At 35.2% G+C, this 22,095-nt stretch overlaps 3 protein-coding genes across 7 annotated transcripts in view; 1 reads left to right on the top strand and 2 right to left on the bottom strand.

Moving 5' to 3' along the window:
* Positions 1-10,459, bottom strand: part of LOC142336084 (four and a half LIM domains protein 2-like) — a 109,072-nt gene extending 98,613 nt beyond the window's left edge. Inside the window, exon 1 of the mRNA XM_075384606.1 lies at positions 10,183-10,459. Coding sequence (XP_075240721.1) covers positions 10,183-10,237 — 55 coding nt within the window. The 5' untranslated portion in view covers positions 10,238-10,459. The remainder of the gene's footprint in view (positions 1-10,182) is intronic.
* A 428-nt stretch (positions 10,460-10,887) lies between these two features.
* LOC142336082 (exocyst complex component 7-like) overlaps positions 10,888-22,095 on the bottom strand; it is a 95,018-nt gene continuing 83,810 nt past the window's right edge. For both annotated transcript variants that reach the window (XM_075384600.1, XM_075384598.1), the window contains one exon: positions 10,888-11,111. In XM_075384600.1, coding sequence (XP_075240715.1) covers positions 11,009-11,111 — 103 coding nt within the window. In that variant the 3' untranslated portion in view covers positions 10,888-11,008. The remainder of the gene's footprint in view (positions 11,112-22,095) is intronic.
* LOC142336083 (syntaxin-binding protein 1-like) overlaps positions 12,655-22,095 on the top strand; it is a 631,753-nt gene continuing 622,312 nt past the window's right edge. For all 4 annotated transcript variants that reach the window (XM_075384601.1, XM_075384603.1, XM_075384604.1 and 1 more), the window contains exon 1: positions 12,655-12,661. The gene's annotated coding sequence lies outside the window, so the exon portion shown is untranslated. The remainder of the gene's footprint in view (positions 12,662-22,095) is intronic.

The following is a 22,095-nucleotide window of genomic DNA, read 5'->3' on the forward strand; positions in this document are numbered from 1 at the left end:
TGCTTTATTTTGTTTTATTTTTTAGAGAGAGCGTTTTGAGCCAGGTTGTTTTTACCTCGTGCTCTGCTCAGTTCTCCTATAGCTGTTTTATGTTTTTCCTCCACTGCTGGGCCCAGGCTCGGATTCAAAAAGGAGGGTAAAATTTAAATCATACTGGAAACTCTCAAAAAGTTGATTTTTTAAATTTGTCTTGAGTCTCTTCCGACACGAGTTTAAAATTAAATTCGATTGTTTTCCTTTGCCGTCTTGTTCGTTTTACTGTCTTGTTCTGTTTTGCTGTCGTTTTGTTTTGCTGTCTTGTGTTGTTTTGTTGTCTTGTTTGTTTTTGCTGTCTTGTTTTGTTTGGTTGTCTTGTTTCGTTTTGCTGTCTTGTTTAGTATCGCTGTCTTGTTTTGTTTTGCTGCCTTGTTTTGGTTTTGTTGTCTTGTTTCGTTTTGCTGTCTTGTTTAGTTTCGCTGTCTTGTTTTGTTTTGCTGCCTTGTTTTGTTTTGTTGTCTTGTTTCGTTTTGCTTTCTTGTTTCGTTTTGCTTTCTTGTTTCGTTTTGCTTTCTTGTTTGGTTTTGCTGCCTTGTTTTGTTTTGCTGTCTTGTTTCGTTTTGCTGTCTTGTTTAGTTTCGCTGTCTTGTTTTGTTTTTCTGCCTTGTTTTGTTTTGTTGTCTTGTTTTGTTTTGCTGTCTTGTTTTGTTTTGCTGTCTTGTTTTGTTTTGCTGCCTTGTTTTGTTTTGCTGTCTTGTTTTGTTTTGCTGTTTTGTTTAGTTTCGCTGTCTTGTTTTGTTTTGCTGCCTTGTTTGTTTTGCTGTCTTGTTTTGTTTGGTTGTTTTGTTTCGTTTTGCTGTCTTGTTTAGTTTCGCTGTCTTGTTTTGTTTTGCTGCCTTGTTTTGTTTTGTTGTCTTGTTTCGTTTTGCTGTCTTGTTTAGTTTGGCTGTCTTGTTTTGTTTTGCTGCCTTGTTTTGTTTTGTTGTCTTGTTTCGTTTTGCTGTCTTGTTTAGTTTCGCTGTCTGGTTTTGTTTTGTTGTCTTGTTTAGTTTCGCTGTCTTGTTTTGTTTTGCTGTCTTGTTTGTTTTGCTGCTTTGTTTTGTTTGGTTGTCTTGTTTCGTTTTGCTGTCTTGTTTAGTTTCGCTGTCTTGTTTTGTTTTGCTGCCTTGTTTTTGTTTTCTCTTGTTTCGTTTTGCTGTCTTGTTTAGTTTCGCTGTCTTGTTTTGTTTTGCTGCCTTGTTTTGTTGTCTTGTTTCGTTTGGCTGTCTTGTTTAGTTTCGCTGTATTGTTTTGTTTTGCTGCCTTGTTTTGTTTTGTTGTCTTGTTTCGTTTTGCTGTCTTGTTTAGTTTCGCTGTCTTGTTTTGTTTTGCTGCCTTGTTTTGTTTTGTTGTCTTGTTTTGTTTTGCTGTCTTGTTTTGTTTTCCTGTCTTGTTTTGTTTTGCTGTCTTGTTTTGTTTTGCTGCCTTGTTTTGTTTTGTTGTCTTGTTTTGTTTTGCTGTCTTGTTTTGTTTTGCTGCCTTGTTTTGTTTTGCTGTCTTGTTTTGTTTTGCTGTCTTGTTTTGTTTTGCTGTTTTGTTTAGTTTCGCTGTCTTGTTTTGTTTTGCTGCCTTGTTTGTTTTGCTGTCTTGTTTTGTTTGGTTGTTTTGTTTCGTTTTGCTGTCTTGTTTAGTTTCGCTGTCTTGTTTTGTTTTGCTGCCTTGTTTTGTTTTGTTGTCTTGTTTCGTTTTGCTGTCTTGTTTAGTTTGGCTGTCTTGTTTTGTTTTGCTGCCTTGTTTTGTTTTGTTGTCTTGTTTCGTTTTGCTGTCTTGTTTAGTTTCGCTGTCTGGTTTTGTTTTGTTGTCTTGTTTAGTTTCGCTGTCTTGTTTTGTTTTGCTGTCTTGTTTGTTTTGCTGCTTTGTTTTGTTTGGTTGTCTTGTTTCGTTTTGCTGTCTTGTTTAGTTTCGCTGTCTTGTTTTGTTTTGCTGCCTTGTTTTTGTTTTGTCTTGTTTCGTTTTGCTGTCTTGTTTAGTTTCGCTGTCTTGTTTTGTTTTGCTGCCTTGTTTTGTTGTCTTGTTTCGTTTGGCTGTCTTGTTTAGTTTCGCTGTATTGTTTTGTTTTGCTGCCTTGTTTTGTTTTGTTGTCTTGTTTCGTTTTGCTGTCTTGTTTAGTTTCGCTGTCTTGTTTTGTTTTGCTGCCTTGTTTTGTTTTGTTGTCTTGTTTTGTTTTGCTGTCTTGTTTTGTTTTCCTGTCTTGTTTTGTTTTGCTGTCTTGTTTTGTTTTGCTGCCTTGTGTTCTTTTGTTGTCTTGTTTGTTTTGCTGTCTTGTATTTTAATGTTAAAATGTATATTTATTTGATTGGGTGCTTTATTTTGTTTTATTTTGGAGAGAGCTTTTTCAGCCAGGTAAATTTACCTAGTGCATTGCTCAATTCTCCTATAATTGTTTTGTGTAACTCCGCCACTGCCGGTCCCAAGCCCGGAATGCAAAAGGAGGAGGGTAAAAAAAACAGATCATACTGGAAAATCTCAAAAAGTCGGTTCTTAGCTTGACTTCGAGAAATTTCCGACAGAAATTAGCTATTTCATCATTGCCATTGTCTTATTCAGCGTCATCATTCCTGCAGGTGAGAAAAAAATGGATTTAAAATCTTGCAAGATTCTTGCAAGATTGATTTATAATCTTGCAAGAATCTTGCAAGTTGAATTCAAATCTTGCAAGAATCTTGCAAGATGGATTCAAATCTTGCAAGAATCTTGCAAGATGCTTGCAAGAAGTATGCATTCCCTTGCAAGATTGCTTGCAAGATTCTTGCAAGATTATAAATTCTTCGATCACTAGGGAATTGTTCAAATTTTAAGAACTTTATTTAACAAAAGCAGTTTTGTGATAAATTTTTGTTCTTTCTTGTCTTCTCTTTCTTTTCTTTTTTACACTTTTTCACTTAACTGAGAGCAATTGAGTAACAATATCAGAAAATTATTGTCGTTAGGTCATAGAATTTTTATTTAAATCTTTTTGAGAAGTAATACAAATATAATTTTAGCAAAACAAAAACTGAAGTTATTTAGTGTAATTTTTTGGTGGCAATTCGCTTCGCTTATTTGATTTGCAAAATCTGCATTAAGGAATACTTAATTTAGCTTGGCCTCAACTTTGGTAATTGAATCAACGATAAAACTTTACATCGAAATATATAAAAAGTTGCTAAAACAATTATATGTAATTTAGACTAGTTTGAAAAACGATAGCTTCAAGTAAACCTGCGAAGAAGAAGCCTATCTAATGTGTAATCTAGGTTACGGCATTAGTTATCCAGATTTCTCAGTAATGTAAACTGAGTAAGTCTTCCTGTTCGACTTTTTGCCGATTCCTGATATTGAAATTAAGAAAAGGAAAAAAATGCTGAATGTTTTTTCCGTCACGAACATTTCATGGCCACTTGATGTTCTAATTTTTTCATCAATGTGTGAAGGCATTATTTCTCCCACTGTTAGCAACTCAAAAAGAGTAGCTAGCATTTTTGGGGAGGACATTGTTTATATTCTGAGCTGGTATATTAAAACTCACAACCAACTCCGCGATTAGAATAGTAGCATTTATTAATATGAGAAAGCAAAAGGCATTTGAGTAAGCAGAAAATTCAAATATCACTGTTGCTACCTTGTTTTACTTTTTTGGTTTCTGTTTCAGAAAAAAAACTTTTTCACAAACCTATGAACAGTTTGCACGCCAACAGAAGCCTAGCTGGACATGTAAAAGTCATGTAAAAGGGAAGATTTAGAAGCAAAAACCAGATAACTTGCATATAACCTGAGAGAATTGTTTAAATTTATCGGGTTTGTGATGCCCAATTAATCTTTTTTTCGACCACCAAGCTTTAAAACCAAAAAATCGGAATCTATGCCATTTGTTCAGTTTATTGAGATCCAAAACACTCTTATCAATCAACCATTTAAAGTAACTTGAGCGCAATCAGTGAGTGCAAGCACAACCAAAAGTTACATGAAGCAGATACAGAAATGCAGAAGAGCAGGAAATCAAAAGAGCGGTTTAAAAACTGCTTGGTTAACCAGCAAAAACTGGTCTACTGACTTTTCCTCCCCAAAGCGCGTAAAAGATTCTAACGTAAACAATTCTTTAAAATGAATGCTGCCTTTTAAAAATCAAAAAATAGAAACTTTGAAGAAACGTAGCTCATAAATTCTATCCTTCTGTTGTCCTTTGTACAGCATATCAAGCTCCGGGACAAACGTGCCTTAATTGAGTTTGCATCTGCTAAAATAGAAATTTGTTCAAAGCTCGAGTTGTTTCGCAGTAACATGTGACTTAGATTTCAACTAACTGCTCTACCGTTCGAGGAAATCTTTTTGAGGAAGTTTGCTATAAACGAAAACAGTTAAAATTGATTTCAAAGTGAGTCCATTCAAGATATTTTGAAAACTCTCAAGTAGGCATAGCCGACAGTTTTTCCCAAATGCCGGAAGGGCGACATCTTCTCGAAGGACGCGATGTAAAGACAAAAACAACCAAAACAAAAAAATTGCTGGAAAAGTCCAGAAATATCATCTAAAGATTTCAATGAGAAACTTTGAATGATCTACTGTATCTGACCAGCAGATCAATCGATCAATGTCAGCTAAAAAGGCAAAACAGTCTCAAAAATGAAGAACTAAAACAGTCAAACTATCTGAACAAAAACGTAAGCATTGAGAAAACTCTTGAGTTTTTACCCTGAAGGACAAAATTCACCGCTGCACAAGCCTTGAAAGCGTTTCATTGTCAAATAAGAACTCGAGAATCATGACAAATACTTTAAAAGTCGAAAAGTGCAATATTTATTGAAAGTTTACAAACTTATCAATATTATTGCTCAAAACAATTTTTTGTCCATGGAATCTATGCAGTAGCCCATCTACAAGACCTAAAAAATTTCACTCGCTCTTAAAGATTGGTAAACTCAGAAAATATCCAAAAATTTAACAAAAAATTGCAACAAACAATTGCAAATTTTTTTGAACCATTGCTAAAATGTTTAAAATTATTATCTTCAGAACAATTCCATTGTCTTCAGAAATTACCCAGTAATTGAACAAAGACAGCCAAAAAGGCACAAATTCTCAAAAGATGAGGAACTAAAATAAACAAAGATTGAACAAAAATATCATCATTGCTAATACGCTTGAAGCTTTTACCCTGAGGGCCGATTTTTATCAATTAAAAAACTACTAAATAGAAAAGTGTTTATCGGCCAGTAAAGAATTTATCAAAAATTTTTAAGTTTTGCAAGCTTAATTTCTTCAAAATCATACTTTATTTTTTGAATCTTATCATTAACTTGTCTATGAGACGTAAAAAATTTCATTGCCCCTAAAAGATCGATAAACTCAGAAAATGACAAAAACTTAGAAAACCGGAATCAATTACAATTGCCTGTTTTTGGAAATGTTGCTAATATTCAAAAAATAAATATATTCAGAAGCATTTCATTGTCACCAGAGAGAATCTATTTTTAAGCCTGCAAAAAGTTCTGACAAAAAGATCGATCAGATCCGAATAAAACAAAAAACTCTAGAAAATTTGAAAGAAGTTGAAATTTTTGATTTAAAAAATTGCAATAATTGGTGATACTAAAAAGTTGAAAACATTCCCTTACTACTAGCGCCCATGCAGTAACCAGCTAGTTAACACCAGATGAGGTCCCGTGGTTCTTGGTGCTGAAAAAAATTATATAAAAAATTAAAAGCAATTGCAAAAGACACAATCTTTTTGCGTGTTTATGCTTGCAGTACATAAACATATAGCTCAAAAAATGTTAAAAAAGTAAATATGTCTTTGTAAACTTTGAAAATGCCTTTATAATGCCTTTTTGCGTATTTATGCTTGCAGTACTTAAACATATAGCTCAAAAAATGTTTTAAAAAAAGTAAATGTCTTTTTAAACTTTGAAAAATGCCTTTTTAAACTTTGAAAAACGTCAGATGAAGACCGGTCAAACAATAAATTGGAAAATACACAAAAAAACGTGCAATTGGAACTTTTGGGGCTAAAGAACTCTTCAAATTGATCTTTTTACCTTCAATTAAGGGCCTCCTACAACTGAACCACTCTTAGCACTCTGAGAACTTGTGATACAAAATTTTTGTCAATTGAAAATCAACCAATTGCTATTAGAAATTATGCAGTAACTGGTCATCAAACCGTACAAGATGTTTCTTGGCCCATGTAACTAGAAAAAAAGATAACAAATAAAACTTGAAAAATAGCAAAAACTAGCATCGTTTTACGTGTTTATGTCTGCAAAACTAAAAGATAAAGCTCATAAAGTAGTCAACAAGAGCATTTATGTCTTGCAAAAGTCTCTATCAACTTTCAAAAAATTAGTTGCGGACTGATCAAACAGAATAATCAAGAAATGACGAAATACATTTAATGCTCCATTTTGTTCTCAAAAAATCCTAAATTTTATAACTTTGTATTACGTCTTTCACAGCAACTGCACCGCTCAAAGAACTTTGTGATACTCAATTTGTTTTGTCTAGCAATCGTGTGACGAATGTGTCTATTTTCATTGGTATTGGATTTGCGCCGGGAATGTAGGTTAGAATAGGAAGTACGCATAACAGACTTCCTACTTTGTTTATATCTGCCACAATTATGATTTGCCTCAATTATGATTTGTGAGGCTTGGAAAAGTAGAAAGAGTCCACTAAATACTTAGGCTAATCTTTCTGCACAAAAACGACCAGCAGAAGCAAAAACCAAAAAAAAAGTGATGTGCAAAAGCAAGCGTTTAATAAAGTCTCTTAATATTATTAATGTTACTGTCCTCAGAAACATCTTAATGTTGACAGAACAATGTTTGTCAGAAGCTGGGCTACTGATAAACTGACAGTGTTTTTACTAAAAAGCGCATCAAAAATTTGAAGGTAAATGCTAAAGTAAAAGAATTTATACTAAAATTTGAAATTATTTCATAATTTTGTTATGTTCAAAGGCACACATTTCATCAGAAAAGGCAATTTTCTGCCAAAAACTACAAAATGGCAAATCTGCAGGCTACAAAAAGCGGGTAACAATTAGAGGCAATCAGAGAGCAGAAACTGATCCAAACAGAAAAATAATTCAAACTCAAAATGGAGTGCTACAATTCTTGGAATATACTTTCAAAATAGCTTCTGTAATACTAACCTCCATTGTTCATCATAGTTTTAAGCATTAAAAAATTCAGTTTAAATTGTTTAACTGAAAATTGTTTAATAGCACCAAAAATTGTTTAATTGGTCAGTAGAAATAATGAAAAAAATGAAATTTAAAAAAAACATACAAATTAGCAAAATCTTTTAAAAAGTTAACTAAAGTTGCACAAATTCTTGTTAAAACCACTCCATTAAACCATCGTTAAACCCATAAATTGTTTGCCCTCAAATACTTAAAACAGCTGAAAGAGATAAAAAATTTTCAAAACAATGAAAAATTTAGCAAAAATTGCTTTGACTTTGGTTGTAAAGAGGGCATAACTAACAAAAATAAAACCAGAAAAATTAACGTAAAAAAGATTTCACAAAATATATCAGCCAGACAAACTGTGGCGGTCCTTTAAAACAACCAAATGATCGTAAAATTACATAAAATTGACAAAAACAAGGACGAAATGCGGAAATCAGTGCTCAAAAACTGCGAAAGTTGACCTTTTTACCTCAAACTCAGGCCATACAGCACCGTGAGTGCTTAGAGATCTACTATAACCAGCAGAATTTCTCTATTGCAACTTAATGTCTGCCGTGTTTTACCTGTTTAGCCCGTTTCGGAGGTTTAAATTCATGAAAGTGTTTGAAAACATCTTACAAAAAAGACGGAGCACCAAAACAATCCAGCATCTTCGCCTTTCAAAAAAAAACAAAGATAGCCATCGCTTTTGGACTATTAACTACTATTTTCTTCTTATTTTCCCTCAATATAGCTTTGCTCAGCCTACATCTTCGCAACTAAATTAAGAATTGTTCAATACTAAGTAGCATTTGATACAAAAAGTACACGAAATATGATACAAAAAGTACACGAATCAAAATTGTTTCTACGCCCGCTATGTAGCAGTCCCACGTATTTATTGAATTCAGGGTGCATTAGTTATCAGCATGGTTCAGCGAGTCAACCAATTGAAATAAATACAGGGCGCTAGTTCTTTTCCGTCAATTCAAAATAATGAAAACGACCGGCGGAGCCAGTACAAGATACCATGGAAAATACCAAAATGACCAAAGATGAGCAGCCTCTCAAAATTTTAAAATGGCTTCACGTTCATGTTTACAATTAAAACTTTTCCAAGACTGTCTCATACTTGAAACGATTTTTAAAAGCAGTTTTAATCCAGGGTGCAATTTTGTTAAAATAATGGCTTGAAACCAATAAAGAAATCAAAATCTGATAACCAATACTTTGATGTCCGTACAAAGTGTAAGTAGTGAACAAGTGGTTTCAAACGACCACGTGGTACCACATCTAATCAAAAACTGCTTCTTAAACGATATACAAAAAAGGAGCAAACCAAGAACGACAGAATAAGGAAGATATTAAGAATTACGCGCCTGATAGCACTTTCCTATAAAATTTTCTACAAAATGCTGCTTCGCCTTGTTTAAAAGGAAAACATGTGATGCTGTTCTGGTGTTTCTCGTGGCTGGCAGTACTTGACCGCTGAAAGACAAGAGACAAGAAAACAAGTACAGAAACAAAGAAAAACAAATTCAAAATAAGTATTTCAATGAAAACTAACACATTAAACAACCAGGTACGAAGACAAAAGAACAGTTCTGAATGAATAATGGCACGAACAGAATCATACTGTAAGAAGGAAATAGAGAAAACATGCCGAAGACATGCTAAATGAATTATAAACCAGCTGACGTCAGAGGAATTGATCTCGAACGGCTGGCAACGCGGCAGACAGTTTAGAAGGGGGCATTGGCTGGCGGCACTTCTATTGTGCAAAACTATTGGTTGGGCAGGGGGTTTCAACTATCGAGCTCTCGCCATTAATCTCTACGCTATATGGCCTATGTGCTTCTCATGTTTTTAAAAAAACCAAATTCTGAACGTCCGCAACTCAAGTTCCTGAAAAAACAAAAGTTCAGCAGGATAACGTCATGCAAGAAGTGAAATCGAATGATTTTTCTTGAAGAAAACAGTCAAGCAGAAGTTTTACAAAAAGGAAACACATTTAAAATAATTGTTTTTCAAGAGCAATAAAAACACTTAAATTCATTTAATAGGGACAACTGTTTTCAACAAAAACTATTTTTTGACATCAATCAGGAGGGAATTAACAAAGCTTTAATTTGTTTAGCAAATTAAACCAGCTTTGTTATCAAAATTTTGGTCATTTTGGAGTTTTTTAAAAGAGTTTATTGACTTTTGAGAGAGCCCATTGATGTATTTTGACCTTACATACCATTAACCTTTCTCTCTCCCAAACATCATTTAACGAATGAGTGTTATCTATCTTCTCTATCCAATCACCGTCCTTTGTAATGTACTTCAATTCTTTTTACTCCTCGCTCATTGGTTGAGAAAAATTTATGTAAAAGCTATCAATATCCGCACTCATTAGGTGACAATGACTTAAAAAATCTCTGGTTGGGTGAGAAAGCCTCTGGTTGGGTCAATAATGCCGTACGCCTCAATCCCGCAAGGGAGGGCGTATACTGTCACCAAGGGCCGTACATATGATTACGTTATTGTAGCTTATACTTGAACGCCACAAGAATTTAAATTAATAAGAACAAAAACAAATTAGAGCACAAAATCTAGTCAACCGTGAAAATGTCGCTTGAAAAAACAAATGGTTACACGAAAAATTGCATTGAGACTACCAGACCTAAGTAATTACTGTACACTTCTTTTGGGAGCCGTTAATAGCTTTGTCAAAATGTTAAGCTTCTCCGCAATTGAGGCATTCCTCGAAGTTAGTTTAGCGTCTTTAGCGTTTTAAGTAAACAAATTGATCACTCTTCGTTCGTTCCGAGATTTGCCACTTGACTCATAGGACGCGTCAGATGATCTTTAAACCCAAAAGAATGAGGAGTTCAATAAAGCACATCAGTAAAAAAAAACGATAGCCCTCAGAGCTCGAGACAAAGTTCCGGATCAGTGCAAAATATGTTTGCCTTATCGTTACGAGGTGAACGAGGAGGATCAAGTTCAATCGCAATTAACCAGTAGTTTCTTACCTTGCGCTGACTTCAGTCGCAGCCTCTCCTGGCGGCTTTTCAGGGCATTACTCATTTCTCCCTCTATTGTCTGTTCTCAATTTTTCAATATCAAACGTTCAAATTGACGATAATACTCCAAAATGTTTGCTCTAATAACGTTCACTCAATAAGCCAGAAAACGCTTCAAACAAAATCTGCTTACGCTTTTAAAAATCTGCAAATCTGCTTCTTTCTACACGTTAACTTTTCAACTAAATCCGATGTCCAGTAACACAAGACATGCTCATTAGTACAGTGTTTGCTGTGACCACTCTACGCACGAGCTAAAACTTTATTGTACAGGTGAAGAAACTGAAAGCCTCTCTGCGCAGTAGAGCTTCAACTTAGCTTCGACAAATGTGAAGCTTAATAACATATACTTGTAAAAGTGTAAGCAGTAGCAGCAGTAGGCCTCACTCTTTCTACTAATGACTGAACTGAACTGAATCGATCTATCGCGCTCTCTCCCCCCTCTTCTAGCTTACTCTGATCAGCCAATGCAAACAGAAGATACCACTGAGAGAGGACAGTCAACTGTTTCATGTCTGTACCACTCCACCTATTTCACATTTCCCCAACATTCACAATCCATAATGAAGTGCCGACACATCTACATTACAATATACCCTTGGAATTTGCGAAAGTACGCTTAAAGGTCAAGCTTCAAATTGCACAGACAACACAATCATTAAAATACTTTATTTTCTACGGATTCAACTACTTCATAAATATATGAATAATTCTGAAATAAATGAAAAGACAGGAAAGATATGGATAGCACAAGAGTCAGTCAGTTCCAATATTGTCAGCGTCGGTAGCCATAACACTCGTCAATAGCTTCTTTCAGAGTAGCTGGAGTATACTTTACATATTTGTCTTTGAACTTGGTGAACGGCAATTTCTCGTATCTGTAAAACAGTCGTAAGCGGTAATGAAATCGCTCAAAAATTAAAATATCAGAAGATAACCTTTAACTTAAATGTGCGGCTTATCAAACAAAAGCTTTGTTGAGCTCAAAACCTTTCCAGTGTCCATTCATACACTCATACTAACAGTCCAAAAAGTAGAAACATACCCGGCAGATTGCCGGAAAATAACCGCCGTTGATTCCAATAAGAATGATTGGGATTGAAAGAATAGAAGATATCGAAAAAAAAAGATTTTTGTACTAAAACATTTTTTATGTCCGATTTATTTTGATGGCATTTCGTAGTTGAACATACTTCTGTTTCATAGAGAGAGGCTAGAGGGGCTACCATCAATACCAATAAGCATAAGAGATGGTAAGTAAGTCTTATAGGAACGACGTTCAAATAGCGCGCATCTAAAATTGGGCTTTATCCCGTTTCTATTTCTGACTTCAATTTTTTATTCTGACTCTGTTCATTTTGAATTGCTGTGCTGAGCAACTGATGTTCAAATTCACTTTTAGCAGAATGCGAGAAGAGAGAAACTAGCCTAGAGAAGTCAAAAAGATTTTATGCTAAATGCTGAAGAAGCGGCAAATTGGTAAAGCGAAAAAAAGTTCGACGAAGTAAAAAAAACATAGCAGGACAAGTCCTGAAATACAATCCAAAGAATTGAATGGAATACTGAGAACTAATGAGAACCTGACCAGCATGATACAATTCAATATACTCATTTACTCACGCACAAGACTTGAAAGAGACTCCAATAAAGGTAGATAAACTCGAGAAATTTGACGAACGCTTCAAAAAAACTTACAAGTGCAAAATTTAAAAAAGTTTCTAAATTTTGCGGCAATAAGATGTTCAAAACCATTTTTTGGTCTGTGGTGTTCTGCCATATAACCCACCTGCAAGACCTAAAAAGTTTTGTTGGCCAATAAAGATAGTTCAACTCAGAAACGGCAAAAAAATTTTAGAATTTGAAAACAATTAAAAATTTTAACAAAATGATGTTAAAATTCGTGATATCAACATCTTCAGAACTGTTTCATTTTCTCGAGAAGCCACAAAGTATTTTTATTTCAAACCTTAAATAGTTTCACTGGCTCATAAAGGTCAATAAATTTGGAACAACAATTTTCAGAAATATTGAAAAAAAAAACAATTAACTTTTATCAAAATATTACAAAAACTCATGTTATTAAAAATATGATAACCAATCCATTACCTCTAGAAAAATGTGCAGTTTCTTATTCATTGCCACTAGAAACTATGCAGTAACTTAGTATGAAACCGTAGAGGAAATTCCTTGGCCTTTGATGATTGAGAAATCTAAAACATGAAAAAAAAACTTTCAAAAAAACTTGCAAGTTTTATCAAAAAATTGCAAAAACTCGTGATGTTAAAATGTTCAAAAACCATTCCAATAACACTAGAACCTATGCAGTAATCTTTTATAAACCCTGCAGCAGGTTTCTTGAAACCTAGGGCCGAAAAAGCTCCAAAAATGACAAAAAAAATTTTAAAAAACTTACTAAAACTTATTAAATTGTAAAAATTTATACTAATTTTTACAATTTAAAAAGTTTTAGTAAGTTTTTTAAAAAAGAGCTTTTTCGGCCCTAGGTTTCAAGAAACCTGCTGCAGGGTTTATAAAAGATTACTGCATAGTTTATATTTGGAGTACCAAAGCATATAGCTCTTAAAACGGTCATAGAAAATAATTATGCCTTGAAAAAGACCTTTATCAACGTTTACAAACTTCAATTTTAGACTGGTCCTACAAAAAATTCGAAAAATGGCAAAAAAACGCAAAAATTGGAACATTTTGGGCTCGCAAACTCCCAAAAATGACCTTTTAACCTTGAATTACGGCCTTCCCAGTAGCTTCGTTACTCTAAGCCATTGAAAGACTATTAAACGCGTCTAAGGGCCTCTAATTGAAGTTGATGCCCGCTGAGCTTTACTTGTTTATCCCGTTCTGAAAGCTCGAAGTCATGAAAAGTGTGAAAACATATCACAAAAATAAAAAACATAGCAGGACATGTCCTGAAATACAATTCAAAGAAATGATTAAAAAACTCAAAAGTACTTTTCCTGACCAGCAGATCAATTGAATAACAATGCCAGCCAAAACACAAACAAAATGATCTCGAAAAAGTGAGAAACAAAAACAATCAAACAATCTACAAACTCTTGAAGCTTTTAAACTTAAGGCAAAATTATTTCCCTTTAAAAACACTAATTTCAAAAATATGTTCAAAACCATTTTTTGTTTCTCAAATTGGCCCAGTATTATATCTGCAAGACCTGAAAAAAATTCAATGGCCCTTGAAGATCGATTAACTCGAAAATGACCAAAAAATTTTAAAAAAATGAAAAGCAAATTATGAAATGTTGCTGAAAATCGTGATTTTAATATCTTCAAAATCATTTATATGTCTCTAGAAGCTATCCAGTAACGCAATTCAAAGCCAAAAAATTAATTGGCTCAAAGATCGATAGGCAATAATTTTTAGAAAAAATTTAAAACTTCAAAAAATAGAAGTTCGGTCTATAAAAATGTTAAAGCCGTTCGATTGCCCCTAGCAACTTTTTAATGACATACTATCAAACCCTGCATGAGGTTACCTGGCTACTGCGGCAAGAAAAAATAACAAATGTTGAAAAAACTAGAAAAAAATTGCCAATTTTTCAAAAAGCTTCTAAAAGTTAAATTGTTGAAAACAAATCCATTGAAACTATCAACCATGCAATAACTTTTTTATCAGAAGGTGGAATAGGCCTTCCCGCACTTGAGAATGGACAAATATCAAAAATTGACAAACACGTTAGGAAACCTTAAAAAAATTGCAAATTTTATCAAAAAAAAAGATAAAATTCGAGGCATTGAAACGTTGGAAAGCAATCCATTGTTACTAGAAACTCTTCAGTGTCCTATTTTTAAAACTTCAAGGAGATTGCTTGGTCCTTGAAGCTGGAAAAACTCAAAAAATGACGAAATTTTTCAAACCTGAAAAAAAATGCAAGTTTTGTCAAAAAATTGTTATAATTTGTGATATTCAAAATTTGAAACCTATTCCATGGCCACTAAAAAATTTTTAGTAGCTTACTATCCAACCCCTAATTAGGTATTCTGGCCCCTGGGACTCAAGCAACCTGAATAATGACAATAAATATCAAAAAATATAAAAATAATTGCAAGTTTTGTCAAAAAAAAGCTAAAATTCGTGATAGCAAAAAGTTGAAAACCATTCCATTACAATTTGAAACTATGCAAAAACTATTATCAAATCCTAGAGGAGGATTCTTGACACCTAGGGCTGAAAAAACTTACAAAACTGTTTGTGTTTGTAGTGCCAAAACATAGCTCATGAAATGGTCATAGCCAGTAATTTTGTCTCGCAAAAGGCCTTCATCAACTTTTAAAAACTTCAACCTAAGCCTAATCAAACAAAAAACGCAAAAAATCACAAAAAAATGAAAAAATGCTCCATTTTGAGCCCAAAAACTCCTAAAAATGACCTTTTAACCTTAAATTAAGGCCATCCCAGCAGCTGCAGCACTACAAGCACTTGAAGTACTACTAAAGCCCACTTTGGGCCTCTAATGAAACTTAATTCCCGCTGGGCTTTACCTGTTTATCCCGTTTTGAAAGATCAAAGTCATTGAAAAATGTGTGAACACATCTTAAAAAAAACACAGCAGGACAAGTCCTGACAAACCATCCAAGTAATTGAATGAAAGACAGACCTAATGAACCTGACCAGCAGATCAATTAAACAATCCCAGCCAACAAGACAAAATCTCAAAGGTGAGAAACTAAAAGAATCAAACAAACTAACCAAAAAACGATCATTGCTGAAACCCCTGAAGCTTTTAACTTGAAGGCCATATATGACTCATTTCAAAGTACTCATTAACTCACGCAAAAACCTTGAAAGAAATGAATCTGCCACTAAAAGTAGATAAACTGGACAAATATTACAAATGCATCAAGAAACTGAGAGAAAATTTAAAGAAAATTCGAAAATAGGGCTATAAAAAAGTCAGAACATATTTTGACTCTGGAGTTCTGTTTTGTAAACCGACTACAACAAGTTTCGTTGGCCAGTAAAGATAGTTAAACTCAGAGAATGACGAAAAAATCGAAAAATTTAAAACAATGGAAAATTTTAAATTGCAAGCTTCATTTAAAAAATTCTGTACAATTGCAAAATTAAAAAATTTGAAACTATTTTATTGCCCCTAGAAACTATGTAGTAACATACTGCTAAACCCTATAGGAGGTTTTCTGCCACTGAATAAAAATTTTAAAATTTTATAGATAAAAATTGCAACTTTATCAAAAAATTGGTAAAAGATAATAAAATGTTGAATACCACTCCATGGCCAAAAAATATTTTCAGTAAAATGTTAGCAAACCCTAGATGAGGCTTCTTGCCCCCTGGGGCTGGAAAACTTGAATAATGACAATAAATGTTAGAAAATTTGAAAAAAAAACAAAGAGTGGTAAAATTCATGAAGTTAAAATGTTTAAAACTACTTCATCACCACTAGACACTGTGCAATAACCTATTATTAAAATCCAGAGGAGCTTTTTTGACATCAAAGTCTGAAACAACTCAAAAAATGACAAAAATTTTCAAACAATTTGAAAAAATTAGTATAAATTACCGTGTTTATGTTTGGAGTAGCAATAGATATAGCGCTTAAAGTGGCCGCAAAAAGCAATTACGTCTTGCAGAGGACCTTTATCAACTTTAATAAACCTCAATTTCAGACTGGTCTAACATAAAATCCAAAAAATGACGAAAAAGTGCTAAAAAATATCATTATTTTAGGCTCAAAAACTCCCAAAAATGACCTTTTAACCTTGAATTACGGCCTTCCCAGTAGCTTCACCACTCTGAGTACTTGAGGGACTACTAAACGCGGGCCTCTTGATGCCCGCTGAGCTTTACCTGTTAATCCCGTTTTGAAAGCTCAAAGTCATGAAAACAGGTGTGAAAACATCTTACAAAAATAAAAAAAAGACAGAGCACCAATAAAATCCAATTCTTGGATTGTAAAAAAAATTAGGAGCGCTATAATAGCGGGCTGAGAAGACGAGGGCGGCTATTAATCATCAACTCATAATAAGATGCAAAAATGAGGCTAGCGCATGATATGATCAACTAGCATTCAATTGACCTCAGATACAAATAACCAGACATGACCAACTAACATCGCGCGAATTGCTCTCAAACAACCAGCGAGCGGTTGGCTTCGGTAGTGGCTAGCTGGATATTAGGGATGCAAATATCAGAGGGGGGGGGTTCAAGCGTGCAGGGTAAGGGATGGAATGAGACGAGTGGGCCGCGGGAAGGGACGAGGGTGGGGGTGAATGGCATGTTTATGTTTCGGTGAATGGCATGTTTAGAGACTAGCAAGGCTCTGAGAGACGCCCCATCGCTTAACGTCCTCAGGGATATACCTGTTTATACCTATTTTGAGGAAAAGAAAAAATCGGGATAAACCGATTTCAAGCAAAAAATTTCATTAAGAGACCACAGGTCTATTATAAATGCTACAAACTTCGTTTGAGAACACTTAAAATAACTTCACTCGGTCTTTAAAAAGTACTCAGTTTGGGCACATCTTTGTTCTGACTTTCAGAAATAAACTGTCGTCAATTCAGTTAAACTGTTTTGAATGAGAACAATTTATATCACGCAGAAATCACGAATCGAAGCGAAGCTAAGACCGATAAAGTTAGTCGGGTTGGGTTCATGGTGAACTCACAACTAGAAAGCTGCTTTTTCAGCGGGTGTGCTTTCTGCTGCAACTCCAGACCAACCAGATAAGTTTTTCATTGTGTGCGGTTCATGCCTCGCCTTAAAAACTACAGGTTTGCATTTTCAGCGCTTTTGTTGCCTGCTTTGTCTCAAGGTTCTTAATTTCAATGAATGTTTTTCCTTTATACAAAGTTTCACTTATATTTGTGTTTCAGCGCGTGCGTTTCCTGCTGCGCCGTCAAAACAGTAAGGGTATTTATTCAGCGTTTGTGGTTCCTGTTTGTCTAGACAAGTTTTCAAACTTCAATGATTGCTTTTTCTCTGTCTAGGAATACACATTGGATGCGTGTTTCATTGGGTGTTCCCAGCTAAACGTTGAAGCCAGTGAATTGCGCTCTTGAACAGGTATTTTTAGCTGCTGCATTAACAATATAACTATTCAAAAAGGCATTATTCTCAAGATTCTTGAACATTTTTTTCCAGAAATTGTAGAAAAGGGAAGTAAAAAAATTTCAATGGCTAGTCCTGTCCGCGGAAAAAGGTGATATTTGCATTGTTGACACTGAATCGGATGTGTGGCGAAAAAAACCCTAGCAGAGAAATTTCTAAAAACGGAAGGAAAACAAGCAGCGCTTTTCAAGGACAAAATTTAGTTGTCAAAAAGAGTGTGGGCAACATGAGCAAATTGTTAGAGGAATTGGAGCAAGAATAGGGTCACAGTTCGTCTTCAGAAATGCTACTTGCAGTGGTGACGAATTCAGCAAAAGAATGATCAAAGTGCAGACCGTTGAGGGACGATAGCTGAATAAAGATTCAAGTCGAAAAGATGTAAAAAGCTTTTCCTTCAGAGGGCATTCGCATTGTTCAGGTAAAGTTTACTGAAATTTAGAGGTTGTTTCCAAGGGCGTGTTAACCTTTCCTTAAAACAGACAAGTTGCGTTTTTCAAAGTAATTGTTTCCTGCTACGATAAGTTCGTTTCCTCCTGCTTCCTTTAAAACGACAAGTTGCGTTTCTCATCGAGTGCTACCTACCGCCGCTTAAGCCCGGTCCATTGGGTCTTTCCTGCTAAGCATTAAAACCACAGAATTGCGCTTCTGAACAAGTTTCATTCCTAGCGGCTGCGTTAACAAAACAACTATTCTAAATCAAGCTTTATTCTCGAGATTGTTGTGTAATGTTGTGCCACAGATGGGAAAGCTTCATGTGTGATAGATAACAATTCGTTTTTAACTTTAGTTTGTTGAAAAGGGAGCCAGTAAGTTTCAATGGCTTGTCATGTCCACAGAAAAAGATGATACTTGCATTGTTGACACTGAATCTGATAATTGGGGGAAGAAGCCCCAGCACATGAATTTCTAAAAACCTAAGAAAAGCAAGCAGTGCTTTACAAGGACAAAAAAATTAAGGAAATACTTATTTTTCAAACAAGGTGTGGGCAACATGAGCACAATTTTAGTGGAAATGAAGCGAGAAAACGGTTTCAGTTTGTCTGAAATGCAACGTGCTGAGGCAACTAACTCTGCAAAATATTTATCACAGAACTGTAGACCAATGGGCGGAGAAGGGAAGGAAGATTCAAAAAAAATGTAGAAAAAATTTTTTCCTAAGAGCATTCGCAGTGATCAGATTACTAAGAAACTTAGAAGATCAAAACTCTAAGGTAGTTTAAATAGTGGTTGCTAAATTGCATTGTCAAGGCTCAAATTATGACGGCACAAAGCAAAAAGTACAAGCATCAAAAATTTATTTGTTGTTATTGACTTTAGTGCTGTGGGAACCACTAGACTGCTGCAGAAGTTAAGCTGACACAAAAAAGCGCTTCAGTGGTTGTGATTCCTGTTGCGCCTTTAAAAATGAGTCGCATTTTTAAGCAGGTTGCTTTCTTGATTCTCCAAAAGACCAATAAATTACAGCTTTCAGTAAGTTTGTTCCTTGCTTTGTCAAAACAAAATGGTTAGTAATTTCGTTTTGACTGAAAACCCCTTTCAAATACGTGTTTCCGCAGGCGTGTTTCCTGCCGGGCCTAAAAACAAATGAATTGCGTTTTCAGCGGGTTGGTTTCCTACCGCGCCATAAGACAAGTCACTTGAGTTTTCCAAAGGGTTTATTTCCTGCTACGATAAGTTTATTTCCTCCTTTATCCTTAAAATCGATCAGTTGCGTTTCTCAGCGAATGTTTCCTGCTGCAACTTAAAGCGGAAAAGTTGCGCTTCTCATTGAGTGCGCTTCATGATTCATCTTAAAACCACAGAGTTGCATTTTCAGCGGGTTTGTTGCCTGCTTTGGCCAAATAATAAGGTCCGGAATTTCACCAGCATTGTGTGTTTCTGCGGGTTTTCCTGCTGTATAAACAAGAAGTTTCGTAACTTCAACTGTGTCATTCCTTTGCCTAGTTTTACGTAAATTTGTCTTTCAACGGACGCTTTTCCTGCTGCGCAATCAAGACAGTATGAGGCGTTATTCAGCTTTTTTGTTTCCTATTTTTAGAATGATTGCGTTCCCTTTGTCCAAAATCCCACTTAGAATGAGTGTTTCAGTGGGCGTGTTTCCCACTGTGTCTTAGAACATATGAGTGGCGTTTTCAGCGGGTTAGTTCCCCGCTGCGCCCTAAGACCAGTCACTTGCGTGTTTCAAAGGGTTTCTTTCCTGCTACGATAGGTTTGCTTCCTCCTGCATCTTTAAAATCAATCAGTTGCGTTTCTCAGCGAGTGTTTCCTGCTACGATTTAAGGCGGATAAGCTGCGTTTCTCATCGAGTTCGTTTCCTGATTAACATTAAAACTACAGGGTTGCATTTTCAGCGTTTCTGTTGCCTGCTTTGGCGAAACAAGAAGGTTCGTAACTTCAACAGCATTGTGCCTTTTACTGCGAGCTGGTCTCCCTCTGTCTAAACAAGAGGTTTTGTAATTTCAACTATGTCTTTCCTTGGCCTAAAGTTTTACTTTAACTTGTCTTTCAGCGGAAGCGTTTCCTGCTGCGCCGTCAAGACATTATGAGGCGTTATTCAGCTTTTTTGTTTCCTATCTTTAGAAACAAGTTTCTTTATTTCAATGACTGCCTCTTCTCTGCATAGGAAACCACATTGTATACATGCTTCATTGGCTCTTTCCTGCTAAGCGTTAAAACGAGTGATTTGCAATTCTGGACAACTCGTGTTTTTTAACTGCTGCATTAACAAAATAACTATTCTATCTCAAGTTTAACTCTAAAGAAACTTGTGTAATGTTGTGCCATAGACAGTAAAGCCTCATGTGAGATAGCCAACGATTGAACATTTTTTACTTCAGTTTTCTGAAACGGGAAGCAATAAGTTTCAATGGCTTGTCATGTCCACGGAGAATGACATTTGCATTGTTGACGCTGAATCAGATAATTGGGGTGAAAAAGCCTTAGAAAAATTGCTAAAAATGGCGGAAAAGCTAGCTGTGACTTTCACGGACGAAAAATTAGGGACGTATTTAGTTGACAAACAAGGTGTGGGCAACATGAGCAAAATGAGATTCAAGTCGAAAAGAAAAGATGTAAAAAAATTTTTTTCCTCAGAGAGCATTCACATTGTTCTAGTTACTAAGTTTACTGAAACTTAGGCAATCAAAAATTCTAGGGTGGTTTAGGTACTTAATGCTAAATTGCAAATGTCAAGGCTCAAATTATAGAGGCACGAAACAACGAGAAGAAATGTCAAAATTTATTTGTTGTATTCGGCTTTGTGCTGTGGGAATCACTAGATTGCTGCACGAATTACGCTAAAACAGAAAAAGCGCTTAAGCGGTTGTGTTTTCTGCTGCGTCTGAAAATATGAGTCTTGTTTTAAGCAGGTTGGTTTCTTACTCCGCCCTATGATCCATAAATTACAGTTTTCAGGGGGTATGTTCCTTGCTTTGTCCTAACAAGATGGTTCGCAATTTCAATGATTGCGTTCCCTTTGTCTAAAATCCCACTTAGAATGAGTGTTTCAGTGGGCGTGTTTCCCACTGTGTCTTAGAACATATGAGTGGCGTTTTCAGCGGGTTAGCTCCCTGCTGCGCCCTAAGACCAGTCACTTGCGTGTTTCAAAGGGTTTCTTTCCTGCTACGATAGGTTTGCTTCCTCCTGCATCTTTAAAATCAATCAGTTGCGTTTCTCAGCGAGTGTTTCCTGCTACGATTTAAGGCGGATAAGCTGCGTTTCTCATCGAGTTCGTTTCCTGATTAACATTAAAACTACAGGGTTGCATTTTCAGCGTTTCTGTTGCCTGCTTTGGCGAAACAAGAAGGTTCGTAACTTCAACAGCATTGTGCCTTTTACTGCGAGCTGGTCTCCCTCTGTCTAAACAAGAGGTTTTGTAATTTTAACGATGTCTTTCCTTGGCCTAAAGTTCTACTTAAACTTGTCTTTCAGCGGAAGCGTTTCCTGCTGCGCCGTCAAGACATTATGAGGCGTTATTCAGCTTTTTTGTTTCCTATTTTTAGAAACAAGTTTCTTTATTTCAATGACTGCCTCTTCTCTGCACAGGAAACCACATTGTATACATGCTTCATTGGTTCTTTTCTGCTTAGCGTTAAAACCAGTGAATTGCACTTCTGAACGAGTCTCTTTTTTAGCTGCTCCATTAATAAAAATCTATTCTATATCAAGTTTTAATCTCAACAATCTTGTGTAATGTTGTGCCATAGAAAGGAAAGCTTCATGTGGTATAGACATCGATTGAACGTTTTTATTTTAGTTTGTTGAAACGGGAAGCAATAAGTTTTAATGGCTTGTCATGTCCACGGAAAAAGATGATACTTGCATTGTTGACGTTGAATCTTATAATTGAGGTGAAAAAGACCTAGCATAGAAACTTCTTAAAAAACTGAGAAATCAAGCAAAGCTTTTGAAGGAGAAAAAAATTAAGGACGAATTTAGTTTTTAAATAAGGTATGGGCAACATGAGCAAATTGGTTGTGGAACTGAAACAAGCTTAGTGTCTCAGTTCGTCGTCCGAGATGCAATGTGCTGAGGCGACTAATTCAGCAAGATTCAAGTCGATAAAAGATATAGGAAAAATTACCCTCAGAGAGCATTCGCATTGTTCAGATTACTAAAATAACTGAAATTTAGAGGTTAAAAATTCTCAGGTGGTTTAAATACTGGTTGCTAAATTGCAAATGTCCAGGCTCAAATTATACAGGCACGAAACAACGAGAAGAAATGTCAAAATTTATTTGTTGTATTCGGCTTTGTGC

The sequence above is a fragment of the Convolutriloba macropyga genome, chromosome 3 (genome assembly GCF_964194025.1).
Source record: "Convolutriloba macropyga chromosome 3, txConMacr16.3, whole genome shotgun sequence".
Lineage (NCBI taxonomy): Eukaryota > Metazoa > Xenacoelomorpha > Acoela > Convolutidae > Convolutriloba > Convolutriloba macropyga.